Source organism: Dermochelys coriacea, chromosome 26 (assembly GCF_009764565.3).
Source record: "Dermochelys coriacea isolate rDerCor1 chromosome 26, rDerCor1.pri.v4, whole genome shotgun sequence".
Taxonomy (NCBI): Eukaryota; Metazoa; Chordata; order Testudines; family Dermochelyidae; genus Dermochelys; species Dermochelys coriacea.
This window is the reverse complement of record NC_050093.1, coordinates 11,076,131-11,094,818: the sequence shown is the minus strand read 5'-3', so window position 1 is coordinate 11,094,818 and position 18,688 is coordinate 11,076,131. Positions and strand designations below refer to the sequence as shown.

The following is an 18,688-nucleotide window of genomic DNA, read 5'->3' as shown; positions in this document are numbered from 1 at the left end:
TTTATCTCTTTTGGTCAGAATTTTTATTAGCTTCGTTAAGCAGCGTTAACCCATCTACGCCATAAGGGCTCAATTCTGCCTCTGCTATGGATGTGTAACCAGTGGTGACTTCTGTGGGAATGGTATGTACACAGACGAGGGCTGAATTTGGCCTTTAATATTGTACACTTGTAGTTGAAGATTAATGAAGACACATTAAATCCCTTTTAGCTTTGTGGTTAAAGCACTGGACTGGGACTCAGTAAATTTGAATTTCAGTTCCAGCAGTGCCATAGACTTCCTGTGTGACCTTAGCCAACTCACTGAGTTTCTCTCATTTTTTTTCCTCTTGAAATGGGCATAATATTTGCTTTTTCCTGTTTTTATCTGTCTTGTCTATTTAGATAGTAAGCTCATTAGGGCAGGGATCGTCTCACTGCATGTACAGCACCCAGCACAATGGGGGCCCCTAGGTGTTACTGTAATACAAATAAATATTCTGCTGCTTAACCCTGGATAAACTAGGGGTACAGAGAGGCGGTTACTTGCCCGAGTTCACACAGCAAGTCAATAAGAGAGCTCGGCCCTGCAAATAAATCCTGATCACAGCACCCTGCTGTAACCATTGGGCAACATTTCCCAATAAAGTATCCCCAGACAAAAATAACTGAGGTCGCTGTATTATTCGCTACTTAAAAAAAACCTGCGTGCATATGTGGAAAAATGTATTTATGAAACACAGCTTCAGCCATTTAAAAAGTAATTGATGGCTGTCCATTCATATTCTAAATTTCTGTTAGTAAGCATTAGTATGTAAATTTAATAGTATCAAAGTGATGCTTACAAATGAATCTTCACTTAGCAAAAGAAAAAGAAAAAAACGACACTCACCGTTAGATTTCTTTGAAAAAAGGCATTGGTTCATGAAACTGAATAAAACAAATGTTAGACGGCAGTTTAACAATGACATAACCACCTGTATTGCATGGCACCTAGAAGCCCAAGTCTTGGGCCAGGGCCCCATTGTCCTAGATGCTGTACAAACAGAATAAAAAAAGATGGTCTTTGCCCCCTAGAGTTTACAGTGTAAGTAAATTATACATTAATATAAATCTTTAATAGTACATTCTGATTTTATGACAGCTAAAAGTTGGTAACATTATCAGTTCAGATCATTGGGAATTTCACTCTGGACATTCAAAGTTCTGCATGAAAAATGTCAAGCTCCTTCAAAAGAACCCTGCTTCTGCAACTTTCCAAGAGTAGGAGTGCCAAACCCATTGGCTTCTGAAATAGGTCTGCTACAGTGTGCCGTAAGTACAACTCCAAGTGCCATAGCTGACAGTCACTTAAGCCATATTTTGAATTGCTGGACTTTAAAAAAAAAAATCAAAGTGGTACTATGGGATAATGCTCGGAATAAAAATATATTTAAAATACTTATTACAAATGAAAATAAGATTCTGCTAGCGAATCTCTAATATGAATATCCTACATCAGTACATTTACTATTCTGTGGAAAAATTCAAGAGCTAAGGGTTGTCACTGACACCTTCACTTGCACTTACTTTGCAGATACTTGTACATTCAAAATATTCCACAAGATTAAAAAAAAAATCCACATATGCAAACTAAGCTAATATAGCTCTCCTCTTTTATAGACAGTCAATTACAGCTCTCTAAATGCTTGTCATCTTGAAACTGTTCACAGGAGATAGAATACCTGCTTTTTCACAGGATGTGATTCATTCCAGGCCTCTGGAGGAAACTAGCTTATGTCATGTCTTTTTATATGGCAGTATCTCTGGTCATAGAACTTTGCATGATGTGAAACAATCGGCACACATAACCCTCTGTGATGGGATTCGTGAAGCAGGTACTTTCAGCCCAGCAACAGGAAGAAATAGCTCAGAGTACCTAACAGTCACTTATTCAAAATGAATGTGTCATCAAAGATTGCAAAAGACTAAATTGTTCTGGATTTTTTTAGGTAGCAGGTGCGTAGATAGCTATCTGAAGCTCAGGACTTTAGACAAAATTTATATGCCAAGATTACTCCATTCAGGGTTTTACCCAGAGCACTGCAGTTAATGTTATATTTCTAAACTCTGCGTTTGTCAGACAGCTATGTAAACGTTTTCGTTTGCTTTTTTTCCTGCTGGTAATACACTTGGGCCATATCTCCACTAGAAAGGTATACCACTTAAACTATACCAGTTTAGCTATTCCTGTACAGGAATAAGCTATGCTGGTATCAAACATCTTTATATTGGTATGACTGTGTACACAGTAGGTGATGCATCTATTTTGGTCAAAAATCACCCCCCCCCCCAGATGAAATAGTTATGCTGGTTTAAAAAGAGTGCAGAGCAGGGCTTGGAATAAGAACAAAAAACCTTGTGGCCTAATTTTGGCCATTGGGGGGGAAAAGGGATGTAACAATTTCAAGAATGAGCGCACATACAGCTTGCAAAAGCAGAGTCGGCTGAAGTGGTTGAGCAGGGAAACCAGCCAAAAGATTCAAGTGGTACAGCTGTACAGTGCCCCCTGAAAGCTGGCACCCACAGCAACTGCCCTGCTTACCCTTAGAACTGACTAGGGTGACCAGATGTCCTGATTTTATAGGGACAGTCCTGATATTTCAGGCTTTTTCTTATACAGGACCTATTATCCCCCACCTCCATCCTGATTTTTCACACTTGCTATTTGGTCACCCTAGAACTGACCCTGAACGTCGTCGTATGTGTATACTGTCTTTAGGTAACCTAGTCCACAAAGTTATATGTACCATTAAGGATCTGCACAAGGATTGGTGTACGAAGTCCATTACTAGTTCCTGGGGCGTACACACACAGAAACGTGACCTATGTCTCCTGCCTGTTGAATCTTGGCTTAGAATACCCTTGGCATGACATCTGGCTATAGTTTTTCTAAAGTACCTATGTGGGTAGCATTTTAGGAGTAAAAACACTCATGATCTACCGTGGTGCCAATGAACATACAGTATGCGTTTCTTGGGTGCTTTGGAGGCCTTGATTTAATTCTGACCCTGCTCCCACTCAAGCTGACAAAACTCCCATTGACGTCACTGAAAAAAAAATAAATCTAGGCACCTCTCAATTCATTGTTACCACTGGCTCGTATTAAATTCAGCAATGAGTTTCAGCATGGGGAACTGCAAAATGCTGGGATGGTCTTGCAGCCTAAGTCAGCATGGAACAGCAAAAAAAAAAAGCACATCTGTGAAAGAAAGAAGGGGATGGATTGAGTCTGTTTCACACATTGGCTGCAAAAATGTGGATGGTGGTGCTTTGAGGTTAATGGGGATGACATTAAAATCATGGAATATCAGGGTTGGAAGGGACCTCAGGAGGTCATCTAGTCCAACCCCCTGCTCAAAGCAGGACCAATCCCCAACGAAATCATCCCAGCCAGGGCTTTGCCAAGTCTGACCTTAAAAACCTCTAAGGAAGGAGATTCCACTACCTCCCTAGGTAACCCCTTCCAGTGCTTCACCATGCTCCTAGTGAAAAAGTTGTTCCTAATATCCAACTAAACCTCCCCCACTTCAACTTGAGACCATTACTCCCTGTTCTGTCATCTGCTACCATTGAGAACAGCCTAGCTCCATCCTCTTTGGAACCCCCCTTCAGGTAGTTGAAAGCAGCTATCAAAATCCCTCCTCATTCTTCTCTTCTGCAGACTAAATAATCCCAGTTCACTCAGCCTCTCCTCATAAATCATTCATGTTTCATTGGCCAAATAGATCCTACAATGTCGATGAGTTATGAGGGGACAGGAGAGTTTATTTCTGTTCATTCTCAGTTGTGCTATGATGATATATTGGTAGATTCCTCTGGCGTCCCCTCCCTCCCCCCTCTAGAAACCAGTTCTTTTATTGTCAGGAACTACTCAGTCGTGTAATCTGCCCACTCAGAATCTAGATTATTGCTCTGTCAAAGGGCGCACCATTTCTGTTGTCCCTTAATTAAAATCTGTTAAGGTAGGATCACATGGAGTCACAGAAAAAAGTGAGTAAAATAAAAATTTAAGGTCAACACTCTACCTTTAGAAGGGGCGGGTGGGGGACGACTAAACAGCTTGATTTTAAATAAATACTGAAAAATCATGTTGTAAAAATGTGTAATTTATTTAGGTTACTAGTTTCACCCTACTTGATGAAGGAGCATGCAATTTACTTGTTATGTATCCTGGGTGTTTACTTTTGTATTTTTCAAGTCAGTTTCAACTTAGAGCTGCAAGACTGGTTTTCAAAATCAGCATGGCGTTGTTTATTTTTTTTAAATAAAACTGTTGTCACTGGAATTTTTTAAATTGTAGGAAATTTCTTTTACTTTTGTACTTGCCAAAAGCTTGCTTTTTCAGAATTTACACATAGGGACACTTGCCTGTCCTTTTCAAGAACGGCTTCTTCAGCTTTTTGCAGTGTAGGGTCTCCATTTACTGCTGTTTTAAATAGTTCTTTTGTGTAGTATTTGATAGAGACTTTAAATTTTAGATGCATATTGTTTATTCTTTTAGATGTTTAATATTTTGTCACTAGACTGGAGCTCTTCTGCCAGCAATATACGACTTATTTTCAACTTTATCCTTATTTTACAGTGTTATCTAGGGCTTAGAATAGGGGGGACTGGCAGTTAGGAGTTCCAGTCACTGTGAATTTAAGCAAATTGCATAACTTTTCAGTACCTTAGTTTAACTATCTATAAAATGGGGTAATACAAATAATAAACGTCGAGGCTTAATTAATGCTTTGATGAAGCATCACCATTAACACCATCCCTGACTTAAAAAACACAAAAAGAAAAGGTGTACTTGTGGCACCTTAGAGACTAACAAATTTATTAGAGCACAAGCGTCCGTGAGCTACAGCTCACTTCATCGATGCATCCGATGAAGTGAGCTGTAGCTCACGAACGCTTGTGCTCTAATAAATTTGTTAGTTTCTAAGGTGCCACAAGTACGCCTTTTCTTTTTGCGAATACAGACTAACACGGCTGCTACTCTGAAACCTGTCATTAAAAACACACACATTCTCTTCTCTTACTGTCATAGGAGTCCTCCTACCATACTCACCTGCCACTCAGTGTGTTTGGACTTCTCTCATTCCCTGCTATCTAGTCAAAGTTCCACCCTGATAAAGGTGGTAAATCGGGCAGTCAGTGTTACAGCTAATTACCAAACCTGAGCTCTAAACTCCAATCCCCAGGGATTTACAATGCACAAAGTGTGATTGGTTGCTAGGGTTGTGCCTGAGTGCACAGAAATCTGACTGTGACTTCCTAGCAGTCACATGACTTTGTGGTTTTTTAATCATGTGTATCAAGTCCTTCACTGAGGATGGGCAGGGCCAGGTAGTCTATGAGGGGGGAGTTAGTTAAGGTCTTCAACATGTTATTACTTCTGTCTCTTCTAAACATTCAGCAATTTCATTTAGGATTAACTGACTGCTCTTATTTCTTTTATGCGTACCCCAGAATGTATTTTACTACTTTCAAATGTTGCTCAATAGGTGGCCCATGATGGCCACAGTAGCAGACTCGGCATGTTGCAACAAGATCCCTACCTACCTTCCAAAACTCTGCTGTCCCCTAACATAGTTATGTGATTTCAGTTTACAGTATAGCATGGCCCTTAGCTGTGTTCTGAAATAAAGCAAAAGCTTTGATCAGTCCTGGACTTTAATAATAATCTGACCCCTCCCCCCCCCCCAATGTCCTGGTCTTGGTTCTTCCTATTCTTGATCATGTGGTGTCTAATATATCTGAAGTGTTGTCACTGGATGTTGGCTGTGACTGAATAGTTCCACATACCATTAACTTGGGTTTGAATAGAGACTGGGAGTGGCTGGGTCATTACACATATTGAGTATATTTCCCCATGTTAAGTATCCTCACAGCTTCTTGTCAACTGTCTAAATGGGCCATCTTGACTATCACTACAAAAGTTTTTTTTTCTCCTGCTGATAATAGCTCATCTTAATTAATTAGCCTCTTACAATTTGTATGGCAACTTCCACCTTGTCTGTCTGTCTGTGTGTATATATATCTTCTTACTATATGTTCCATTCTATGCATCCGATGAAGTGAGCTGTAGCCCACGAAAGCTTATGCTCTAATAAATTTGTTAGTCTCTAAGGTGCCACAAGTCCTCCTCTTCTTTTTTGCGGATACAGACTAACACGACTGCTACTCTGAAACCTGAATAGTTCTTGGCTTTTGTTGGGGATACTGATGCTGTTCCCTTGCCATGGAGGGCATGCTTGGGCATAGCTTAGCCTGCCCACCCAGTCACAGGTGTCCACAAGGCCTGGTTAAAAATAGAGCTTTTCTTAGGTGAGGACATCTGCTCTAGTAGAGGCTAGGAGTAGACTTCTCCCATGCTGCCCTCCAAGCCTTGCTGGAAAGTGCAGAGGGGAGTTCATAGCAGACAGGTAGCCGTATTAGTCTGTATCCACAAAGCACCGAAGCGGGCGGTGGCACCTTAAAGATTAACCGCTTTATTTGGGCATAAGCTTTTGTGGGTTAAAAAACAAACAAACCCTTCTTCAGAGGAAAGAGGGGAGTTCGGTCTCCAGTAGGCTGACCAGAGAGCAAGTGTGAAAAATCAGGACAGGGATTGGGTGGGAGGGGGGGGGTATAAGAGGACCCTATATTAAAAAAAAAAAAAACCACCTAACTCGCGGGCCTGTCCCTATAAAATGGTCACCCTAGTCTCCAGGCCGGTGCATAGTCAGTGCCAAGTGCGGCCCTTCCACTGAGGCGGGAAGTGTCCTGAGACCTGACAAACTCATCTCACGGGGGGGGCCAGCAGCTAGGGTCATGTTCATCAGGGTTGGGGGGCTGGTCCTACTTTCTGCTGATGCTCCCCCTTCCTCCCTCCTCTGCTCCCCTGGTCCTTCCTCTCCCCCTTCCTCCCTAACCCCACCCTCTGCTCCCCTTGTCCTTCCCCAACCCCCCCCTTTCCCCTCCCCCCTCTGCTCCCCTTGTCCTTCCTCCCCCCCATTTCCCCTGCCTCTCCTTCCTCCCTAACCCCTCCCCCTCTGCTCCCCTTGTCCTTCCCCAACCCCCCCCTTTCCCCTCCCCCCTCTGCTCCCCTTGTCCTTCCTCCCCCCCATTTCCCCTCCCTCTCCTTCCTCCCTAACCCCTCCCCCCTCTGCTCCCCTTGTCCTTCCCCAACCCCCCCATTTCCCCTCCCCCCTCTGCTCCCCTTGTCCTTCCCCAACCCCCCCATTTCCCCTCCCTCTCCTTCCTCCCTAACCCCTCCCCCCTCTGCTCCCCTTGTCCTTCCCCAACCCCCCCATTTCCCCTCCCCCCTCTGCTCCCCTTGTCCTTCCCCAACCCCCCCATTTCCCCTCCCTCTCCTTCCTCCCTAACCCCTCCCTCCGTCCTTCCCCCCCATTTCCCCTCCCCCTCTGCTCCCCTTGTCCTTCCCCAACCCCCCCATTTCGCCTCCCCCCTCTGCTCCCCTTGTCCTTCCCCAACCCCCCCATTTCCCCTCCCCCTCTGCTCCCCTTGTCCTTCCCCAACCCCCCATTTCCCTCCCTCTCCTTCCTCCCTAACCCCTCCCCCCTCTGCTCCCCTTGTCCTTCCTCCCCCCCATTTCCCCTCCCTCTCCTTCCTCCCTAACCCCTCCCCCCTCTGCTCCCCTTGTCCTTCCCCAACCCCCCCATTTCCCCTCCCCCCTCTGCTCCCCTTGTCCTTCCCCAACCCCCCCATTTCCCCTCCCTCTCCTTCCTCCCTAACCCCTCCCTCCGTCCTTCCCCCCCATTTCCCCTCCCCCTCTGCTCCCCTTGTCCTTCCCCAACCCCCCCATTTCGCCTCCCCCCTCTGCTCCCCTTGTCCTTCCCCAACCCCCCCATTTCCCCTCCCCCCTCTGCTCCCCTTGTCCTTCCCCAACCCCCCATTTCCCCTCCCTCTCCTTCCTCCCTAACCCCTCCCCCCTCTGCTCCCCTTGTCCTTCCCCCCCATTTCCCCTCCCCCCTCTGCTCCCCTTGTCCTTCCTCCCCCCCATTTCCCCTCCCTCTCCTTCCTCCCTAACCCCTCCCCCTCTGCTCCCCTTGTCCTTCCCCAACCCCCCCCTTTCCCCTCCCCCCTCTGCTCCCCTTGTCCTTCCCCAACCCCCCCCTTTCCCCTCCCTCTCCTTTCTCCCTAACCCCTCCCCCCCTCTGCTCCCCTTGTCCTTCCCCAACCCCCCCATTTCCCCTCCCCCCTCTGCTCCCCTTGTCCTTCCCCAACCCCCCCATTTCCCCTCCCTCTCCTTCCTCCCTAACCCCTCCCTCCGTCCTTCCCCCCCATTTCCCCTCCCCCTCTGCTCCCCTTGTCCTTCCCCAACCCCATTTCGCCTCCCCCCTCTGCTCCCCTTGTCCTTCCCCAACCCCCCCATTTCCCCTCCCCCCTCTGCTCCCCTTGTCCTTCCCCAACCCCCCATTTCCCCTCCCTCTCCTTCCTCCCTAACCCCTCCCCCCCTCTGCTCCCCTTGTCCTTCCCCAACCCCCCATTTCCCCTCCCTCTCCTTCCTCCCTAACCCCTCCCCCCTCTGCTCCGCTTGTCCTTCCCCAACCCCCCATTTCCCCTCCCCCCTCTGCTCCCCTTGTCCTTCCCCAACCCCCCATTTCCCCTCCCTCTCCTTCCTCCCTAACCCCTCCCCCCTCTGCTCCGCTTGTCCTTCCCCAACCCCCCCATTTCCCCTCCCCCCTCTGCTCCCCTTGTCCTTCCCCAACCCCCCATTTCCCCTCCCTCTCCTTCCTCCCTAACCCCTCCCCCCTCTGCTCCCCTTGTCCTTCCCCAACCCCCCCATTTCCCCTCCCCCCTCTGCTCCCCTTGTCCTTCCCCAACCCCCCATTTCCCCTCCCTCTCCTTCCTCCCTAACCCCTCCCCCCTCTGCTCCCCTTGTCCTTCCCCAACCCCCCCATTTCCCCTCCCCCCTCTGCTCCCCTTGTCCTTCCCCAACCCCCCCATTTCCCCTCCCTCTCCTTCCTCCCTAACCCCTCCCTCTGTCCTTCCCCCCCCATTTCCCCTCCCCCCTCTGCTCCCCTTGTCCTTCCCCAACCCCCCCATTTCCCCTCCCCCCCAGGCGGATCCGGATCCGGATCCGGATCCGGCCCCGGCCTGCCACGTCCCAAGCGCCACGGGGAAGCTGCGGGCGGGGCCGGCGGGGCGGGGCGGGGCGGGCCGGGCCCAATGGCAGGGAGCGCGGGGAGCCTGCGCCCTCGGGCCCGGCCTGCTCCGCCCCCGGCCGCGGCCCCGCCAGGAAGAGCGGCCCCCGCCGGCCCGCAGAGCAGAGCCCAGCGCAGCGCAGCCGTCCCGTCCCGTCCCGTCCCGCGGCGCAGGCGCCATGTGCGGTAGGGACCCCGCCGGGGGGGTGTACGGGGGGCCATACGAGTGAAGGGGGGGCTGTGCGGGGGGGATATGTCCGGGGAGCAAAGGGGTGGGGAGTGTGGTGGACATGGCGGATATTTTGGGGAGCAGGGGGTGGGGGGATGTATGGGGAGCTGGGGTGCAGGGGGAACTCGGGGGACATGGGGGATCTAAGGCAAATTAAGGGAGAGCGAGGGTGGGGATTTAGGGGGAAATGAGTAGGGACGGGGGAGGGGGGTGGGGATCTGGGGGAGCTAGTAGGAAATATTGGGGGAAGCATGGCGAGCAGGGGATGAATGATCTGGAGAAAGTACTGTGGGCAGGAGTTAGTGATGAGGAGGATAAAGGACGATATAGAGAGTTTAAGGAGTAAATATGGGGGGAGCCCAGAAATGATTAGTATAGGATGAAACAGAGCGTGTAGCCAAGAATGTGAGACTCATTAGGAAGTTGGTGGATGATGATAGTTGGGGGCTCTGGTGGGCAGGGCAGATACACATGAGCTTTAAATGAATATGACAGGTTTCAGAGTAGCAGCCGTGTTGGTCTGTATTCGCAAAAAGAAAAGGAGTACTTGTGGCACCTTAGAGACTAACAAATTTATTAGAGCATAAGCTTTCGCGAGCTACAGCTCACTTCATCGGATGCATTTAAATGAATATGTCACACACACACTCTCTCTTTCTCTCTCTTTTCAAAATCTGGCTCTTTAATGTTCATGTGCAAGTCTCCTGCTTCAGGGCATATGTTTCTTTTACATGCTGCTTTGTAGTAAAGCATGGGGTAGTGGGAGGAGTCAGGGTTGGCAACTAGATTGTGTGTTTCAGAGTAGCAGCCCTGTTAGTCTGTATCTGCAAAAAGAAAAGGAGGACTTGGGGTACCTTAGAGATTAACAAATTTATTTGAGCATAAGCTTTCGTGAGCTACATCGGATGCAGCCAATGAAGTGAGCTGTAGCTCACGAAAGCTTATGCTCAAATAAATGTGTTAGTCTCTAAGGTGCCCCAAGTCCTCCTTTTCTTTTTGTAGATTGTCTGTGTTTAACTTATCGCTCACGCATCCCAGTTCTCCTTGTAGTGGGGATGGGGTCGGGGTCCTTTGCATGGCAGTTTTTTGGGTCTGAGAGGTATAGGAAATTTCCAGTTAATCCTTGCTGGAAAGAGATTCCTTGCAAGTCTGTTGAAAGGGAATAGAACTAATAGGCAGATCATACCGGCAAATTTTTACCCTCACAATTAAAACAATCACCAGACTGTGTACATTCCCTAGTTGGACTGTGTGCGGCTAATTTCAGCATAAAAATGAAGTTGAGAATGATGCATTGACTAAATGTTCCTCGCTTGTTTCAAGATTCGGAGACGTGTCCATTATTTTAGAGATGACCATAAATACGTGTACAATAGTTTCCTCCCAGATCAGAAATTATTTTACCTGTCATTATCTGTAACTTTAAATGACTTTGTATAGCATTTCATGCCCGCAATGCTTTCCCAAAGTATAAAAAGGCTGAGACCTTAAGTACCTAAGCGAGTAGTTGCGGAACAACAAGCATGTGCACAAGAGGACTACACCCTATGACCATTTGTTGGTTTTGTCAATATCTGACTCAGCGGCAGGTTGCACGAAGGGTGATGCTACTTTTCTCCTCTGTCTTGTCTGGGGCTGTAGGGTGGGATTTTCAAAAGCTAGAAGCACCGTGAAAGTCAGTGGAACTAGGGTTTTCAAAAGCACCTAAGGCCTGGTCCAAACACACAGTTGCACAGGTTTAACTAAAAGTGTGATTTTTAAACTGCTGCAAACCCATGGGTGGACTCTCTAGAATAGGTTTGCCACATGGGTTTGCACCAGCTCAACTAAACTAGTTTCTGTGCAGCTCTGGTGTGTAGACAAGCTTTTTTTACGCTGCATTGTAAATCCAGGTCTGTGGGACTGGGCTTGTGGACTCGGTGCTTCCGAGTCCACACTTGAGTGTTCACACCGCATTGTAAACCTGGGTTTACAGTTGCTGGACCTGGGTCTCTCAGCCATGCTAATACATCCACGCTGCAGCAGACCTTCTGATTAGGGGCTGCGTCTTGGGCTGCGTCCACACGGCAAAAGGACAGGCCTTGAACGACTCGGGCTCTGACCCGCTCACCTAGAGGGATCCTAGGATCCTGGTTCCGATTGTGTCCTGACCCCAGGTCAGACTGACTTGTGTGTGGAGAGAACAGGGCTTGAGTCAGAGCCTGGGCTTAGGGTGCAGTATAGACATACTCTTAGAGTACAAGTCATTCCCTGCACCCCCACCCTCATTCGAAACTCATCTCCAGTTGGCCCTGAATGCCAGCCTCCACTGCCCACTTGTTACATTTGAAAACAAAGACCTTCAAGTTTTCTCCCATGCTGTCCTGTAGGCTTGTGAGGCGCTTTCCGTAAACATCTGCAAAGCTAGTTCATTATCCACTTGGAAATGCCTCCTCGAAACTCTCCTTGGCCGTGATGCCTACAAAACATCGGAGAATGGTTAGGAAGCTGGCTTGCTGATATTACTGCCCTCTAGGATGATCGGTGTTGTCTCATTGTTTACTTTTGTTCCCCCATCCGTCTGTATCAATCTCTCGTCTTATACTTGGATTGTAAGTTCCTTGCGGGACATGGATTGTCTTTTTTTGATCTATGTTCCTATAGTGCCAAGTACAATATGGTCTTGGTCTATACCTATGGCTTCTAGGTGCTATGGTTACAGCCCAGTGCAGATACAAATTTATGTCCGCGGATGTAAATCAGTATCCACGGAACTGCAGGGCTCTCCCAGGAACCGCAGTGGCGAAAGGAGCAGAACGTGGGGCCGCTGCTTCCAGGAGCCAGCATCCCATGCTGGAACGACTCCAGACAGGAAACTCAGACAGCTGCGTGGAAGGGCTGGGGTCGGTACAGCCTTGCCAGAGGAGTTGCCGGCGCGGGGCACTGGCTCCTGGGAGCGACGGCCCCATATCCTGCTCCTTTCGCCGCCGTTATTCGCGGATATCCATATCCACTGATATAAATTTGTATCCGTGCAGGGCTCTAGCAATGGTAATATAAATAATAAGTCAATGGGGCTTGTGCTCTTAAGGCACTTAGACGCTTTTCAAAATCCCATCTGTAGTCAGATTTCCCTTATCGATGAGATGATACTTGGGAACATCTTTCTTGCCCTGGCCCCCATAGTTTGGACACAGGAGTAGAAAAAAGTCCCTCTGTTCCAATTTTTCTTTCATCACATTAGTTTCCGAGTTGCGTCTCTCTGGAGATTTATGCTGCATTTTTTGCTTTTTGGTTTCCACCTTTTAGTTTTTCTGCATCTTTATTTTTAAATTAAATCCTGTTATTGAACTAAATTAGCTTTTATATATTTTATATGTGCTTTGCACGCCTTCACAATTTCTTCATCCTGCTTGGGAATAGAGGATTTTGAATTTTTCATGAAGTGTTATCACAAAGGTTGCTATGTAGCTTAGAGGGAGTATAAGGGGTATGAAGGGCTATAGTCAGTAATGTGTGTTCCATCTTACATTATGCTAATTTTGTCTCAAAGTGGCAAGTGGAACAATGCTAAGAATAGAATAGACAATTATTACTATAAATGGCTTGCTGCTAGTTTTGGTGCAGTGGGAGTCTCTCCCCTGGGAAATCCAGCCTTTGAGATGTGCAGTATTCTGCTATTTATTTTTTAAAATTGTGGTGACCCTGAAAATTCTTTGGGTCGGTGTTTAGTGTGTGCCCTTGGGATCTGGATACCTGCACAAATATTTCCCCCCTGTTTCAATACAAGCAAAACTGTTCCTGGATGTTGGAATGTCTTGTTCGGTGATACGAAAGGTGTCAGAGCTTTGGCAGTACCAGTGTCTTTGCATCTTGTTCCTGGTGAAGCGGAGAGACTTCCTGTCCGAAGAATCGAAAACAGGGTACAAAAGAAGCATTAGCGTAGTTAGAAAAGGAGTACTTGTGGCATTTGGGTTATGATGTAAAGTAAAAATATAAGCAGAGTAGGATCTTCTCCCTCCCTTGCTGCAAACGTTGAAGCAAAGATCGGAGGCAAGCTAACTTTGAGAAAGCTATGCTGAATTCCAAAAGAAACAGTTAAGTTATAGATTATCATCATAACCAGAATTAAAGGTGAGGGACGCTTTGGCTGCAGGGAATGCATAAAGGTAGAAAATTAAGGTTGCGTGTGTGTGGAGAGGGTGGGGTGCTAAATTACTTGAAACCGCTGTATGTTGAATTGGTGTGCTTTTGTGGACAACTCTCCTCTGTTGGATGGAATCTAAATTATTTAGTTGCATGTTCTTGGTCCTGTGCTAACAGCAGCCGTCAGCTTCTCCTGTAGGTCAAGTGACGGGGGCCTTTGCTTTTGGAGCAGGAGGGCCTGAGTTCTGTTCCTACCCTGAGTAGCGCTGGTTGGAAATGTCATTGAATCTGAAATTTCTGGTGCCCGGGAAGCCCTGGGAGACCCGGCTTGAGGTGGGGCTCTCAGGACTTTAGGATTCCCAGCTTGTTAGCAAGAAATTTGGAAGCACTGGGAACCCTGGCTCTAGCCAGGGCTCTTTGTATCTAGCCTCCAGTCCTGCAGGCTGGAAATCTTTGCGGGGAGGGAGAGGGCTCAGAGCTTTCAAACTTACTGACACAGAGCTAGGAGCCTGGAGGTCCTGGGACAGGTTTCCAGTGTCTGTGGATCTGTAACAGCCCTGGGCCAGGGAGCCCAGGGTTTCCAGACTCTTGAGCCAGCCTTCTCCCCAGGCTACCTGCTTGCAAGTTGGCTAGCCTGAATAGCTAGCTGGCCTGGGAGACTCAGGGCTCAGGATAGTCTTTGTGGAGGGGCTGCCCCTGCGAACTTGGGTAGCTCCTGAGTGAAAATGACACCCTGTGTTTCAGCCAGCTCTAGTTCGGAGGGGTAATGATATTCAACGTGGCAATATCTGTAAAGTTCAACAGGGCCCCTGATTTATTGTAAAAATTGTGGCTAGCTAAAAATACAACCTGAAAGAACTGAGGACATTTATCTACTTTAATATCTCACCTGTGACTTCTTAAACTAGTTTAATTCACTAAATGGTTTAAAACGGGGTGGGCAAACTTTTTTGGCCTGAGGGCCACATCGGGTTTCTGAAATTGAATGGAGGGCCGGTTAGGGGAGGCTGTGCCTCCCCAAACAGCCAGGCGTGGCCCAGCCTCCGCCCCCATCTGACCCCCCCCCTCCGCTTCTCACCCCCTGAGAACGCCCTCCCTCGGGACTCCTGCCCCATCCAACCCCCCCATTCCCTGACCGCCCCCGGACCTCCTGCCCCTGACTGCCCCCCAAAGCCCCATCGAACACCCCTCCTTCTTGACTGCCCCCCCAGACTCCTGCCCCTATTCAACCCCCCTGTTCCCTGCCCTCCGACCGCCCCAACCCTAATCCACACATCCGCCCCCTGACCACCACCCCGAACTCCCCTGCCCTGCTATCCAACCCCTCCTGCCCCCTTACCACGCTGCCTGGAGCACCGGTGGCTTGCGGCGCTACAGCCGCGCCGCCTAGAGCACCAGGACAGGCAGCTGCACCGCCTGGCTGGAGCCAGCCACACCACTGTGCAGCACAGAGCACCGGGTCAGGCCACGGCTCTGCAGCTGCACTGCCTGGCAAGAGCTCGCAGCCCTGCCGTTGCTCTGGCAGCACAGTGAGCTGAGGCTGTGGGGGAGGGGGAACATCAGGGAGGGGCCGGGGGCTCAGGGGCCAGGCAGGAGGGTCCCGCAGGCGGTAGTTTGCCCACCTCTGGTTTAGAAGGCATTGTTATATTAGGACAATATAAATAAGAACCTAAATAGATCATAACAGTTGCCGTTAACTTTACATTCACTCTATTAGCTCTGCTCTCTTGGCAATAATCGTCCTGAAATCTGAATGCACTGATGAGTTGAAGTTCAAATACCTTAGAGCAAGTACTGTATGAGGAAGTCTGAACCTGTTCGGTTGCACCCATAGCAAATGATTCAGCCTTTGTAATGCTATTCCCTTCTTGCCTGGGGCAAGTAAGATTTATTTTTGTTTGTTTTTCGTTTTTGTTAAGGGCAAATATAATATTTTATTCATCACAATTATCATGGCAAGGGGCAGATGTGCAGATTTGGTGGTTGGGCTGGTAAGGTTTGGTTATACAAGGCTTCTGTAATGCAGTATTCACAGGGCAAATCAGTTTGCTGGCTGTAATCCGGATGGATGAAGTGAGTCTGTGGTGTGGATGCCCTTAACCAGTTCAGACTGACCTCAAAAATAGTTTGAAAACAGGTTTTGTAAGATGGTCAGGCCTAATAGTCTGTAAATAATCAAACCAGTGAGATACTATAGCTGGATTTCTTTTTTTTAAAAGGCTGAATAATTTTAGGTCTAATATTATTTGTAGTTATTCAGGATGTAATCTATCTGATGATTGCTGCAAGAGTCATGAAGGAGGGTTGTTTTTTTTATCCCATTAACACCATTGCACAACTAGTTAGGTGCTTTTCTCTGAGGCGTCCGCTAACAGCAACTACTTGAGGTAGGATGCTAGATTTGATGGAACAATAATCTCCTCTAATTTGGAAAAATCGAGTCTTTCATATATAAGGACACTTACGTGTATATGAGCAGTAAAGAAGCCATCCGGTGCACAAGTATTGTTCCTCCACAAAATGGATGTTTTTCCTGCTCTCTTTCTTAGGTACTTTGAAAAGCTGATGATGTAAAAGTAAGCTAACTATCCTATCTGTAGGCTGCAGCCATAATAATAATCATCTGCTCATTTCTGTCCATCAGTTGAGTATCGCTGCATAGACTTAGCATTATCTTGGCACTCAGTGGTTCACAGAGTTTTCCAGTTGAAACCAGCAGGTAAATGACAGGGATCCAATCCTGCAGGATGTTGAGCACTCTCTACTCCCAGTGAAGTAAATAGAAATTCAGGGTGATTGGCATCTCACAGAATTGAGCATTGGTTAAAGAAACATAGAAATATAGGGCTGGAAGGGATGTCAAGAAACCATCAAGTCCATCTCCCTGTGCTGAGGTACGATTAAGTTATACCTACCTTGCGTACTACTTTCTTTTGGTGCCTAGGTTTCGTGGTTAATATTAGAACATGTTTTGGCATTTGGTTTCTCCATCAGTTTCATTTGTAGAGAAGTCCTTGCTTCCCTCCCCTCTCCCAGTTTGTAAGGTGTTTTTATTTAACCAGGTATGTGTGTGTGTGATCTAATTTAGGCCCTGTTCTTGCAACAAATTCTGCACAGACAGAGCTCATTCCAAGTTCAAGATCTTAATCATTATCATTAGGACAAAGGAGTCCTTTGATGTTAGTGCATGGATGAATTGGTAGGATAGGCTGTTGGAATTACTCTAAAAATATAACAGGTTTCAAAGTAGCAGCCATGTTAGTCTGTATTCGCAAAAAGAAAAGGAGTACTTGGGGCACCTTAGAGACTAACAAATTTATTTGAACATAAGCTTTCGTGAGCTACAGCTCACTTCATCAGATAGCTCACTGTAGCTCACGAAAGCTTATGCTCAAATAAATTTGGTAGTCTCTAAGGTGCCCCAGGTACTCCTTTTCTTTTTTCTAAAAAATATAAGGCACCCTTACAGCATGGTACAAATATACAGTAAATTAACATTGCCTAAGAGCAGGAGTCTCAAACTCAATTTACCTTGGGGCCAGTGCCAGTCCTCAAGTCCTCCCAGCAGGCCAATAATGTCACTCATGCTGCCCAGAACTGCCCTCCCCCACCCCCAACTCCCCCACCTGCCTAAGGCTCTGGGAGTTTGGGTCGGGGAGGAGGACTGGGGTAGGGGTTTGGGGTGCAGGCTCTGGGAGGGAGTTTGGGTGCAGAAGAGGTGAGAGGTTGGGCTCAGGGAGGGACTTCGGGTGGGAGATGGTGCAGGCTCTGGGATGGAATTTGGGTGCTGGGTGCAGGCTCTGTGCAGGGGGGAGGGGTGCAGGCTCTGGGAGGGAGTTTGGGGGCAGGAGGGTGTGTGTGGGAAAGGGGTGGGGGGTGCAGGCTCTGGGAGGGAGTTTGGGGGCAGGAGGGGGTATTTGGGGAGGGGGTGGGGGTGCAGGCTCTGGGAAGGGGTCGGGGTGTGTGGCGCTTATGTGGGGCTCCAAGACGGGGGCCTCCATGCGCTGCCGCCCCCAGTGACTGCCCCCGTGGCTGCCCATTGGCTCCAGGAGTGCTCGGGGCAGGGGCAAGAGCAGCGCGCAGAGGCACAGCCCCGCCACGCCGAGGGGCTGGCAGATGCCGCTCAGCTCCGCTGCGCTGCCGGGGCCCTGGGTCATTATAAATCGCTGGGGGGGTAGGGGGCAAGGCAGAGACCCGGCCTCAAAACTGCTTTAGCCCTACGGGCCTTACTGGGGAGATTCGCAGGCTGCAGATGGGCCGCGAGTTTGAGACCCCTGGCTTAGAGCTTATGTACACATGAAGTCATTCAAGAACAGCTGTTCCTGAATAACTCCATGTGTTGACACTCCTACTGTAGAACAAGAGTGCCTTGTTCCTATTTAGCTTAACCCAAGTGAGTTAAGTCCTGTTCCAGAATAACTTCTTGTGTAGACAGTCCTTACTACTTTGGCTGCTTGCAGTAGCAATAAAGGTTTACATTGTGAGCTGTCTGAGGCAGGGGCATTTCTTTTTGTGTTTGTACAAGTGCTTAGCACGTTGCTGCCACTATTAGAAATAAATAATGCTTCTGTTGGATCGTGGCACCTTAGAGACTAGCAAAGTTATTTGAGCATAAGCTTTCATGAGCTACAGCTCACTTCATTGGTTAGCTCACTGTAGCTCACAAAAGCTTGTGCTCAAATAAATTTGCTAGTCTCTAAGGTGCCACGAGTCCTCCTTTTCTTTTTGCGAATACAGACTAACACGGCTGCTACTTTGAAACCTGTCACTTTATAGACTAAGTTTACCCATCGCAGAGAAATCAAGTGACTCGCTCAAGGTCGTGCAGCGCTAAGCAAGGCATAGAACTCAAAAGTCCTAACGTCCCATCCCTTGCTCCTACTGCTAGTCAGTAATAGGAGACTTGAATTCTCTGGTAACAGCTCTGCAGTAAATAATTTGTTCCAACTTCCTGCAAGTCAGATTAGTACTTGTCTTTTATTTCAGAACAAATGTGGACTCAGTTTATTAGACTAGATTTCTAAGGGCTTGTTTACACTGGCAATTTACGGCGCTGCAACTTTCTCGCTCAGAGATGTGAAAAAACACCCCCCTGAGCGCAGCAAGTGTCGGCGTTGTAAAGCGCCAGTGTACACAGTGCTTCAGCGGTGGATCCACACCCCTCATGGAGATGGGTT

General features: G+C 48.0%; 1 protein-coding gene across 4 annotated transcripts in view; it reads left to right on the top strand.

Moving 5' to 3' along the window:
- The first annotated feature begins 741 nt into the window (after positions 1-741).
- Positions 742-18,688, top strand: part of GFPT1 (glutamine--fructose-6-phosphate transaminase 1) — a 56,830-nt gene continuing 38,883 nt past the window's right edge. The window contains exon 1 of one of the 4 annotated variants that reach the window (XM_043503026.1): positions 742-1,292. Coding sequence is in view for 2 of the 4 variants with exons in the window: in XM_038384654.2 (XP_038240582.1) it covers positions 9,337-9,343 (7 nt within the window). In the remaining 2 variants the exon portion in view is untranslated. Of the gene's footprint in view, positions 1,293-9,206; positions 9,344-16,096; positions 16,231-18,688 lie in introns of those variants that run through there. The other 3 variants (XM_038384654.2, XM_043503028.1, XM_043503027.1) reach the window with 3 other exon arrangements.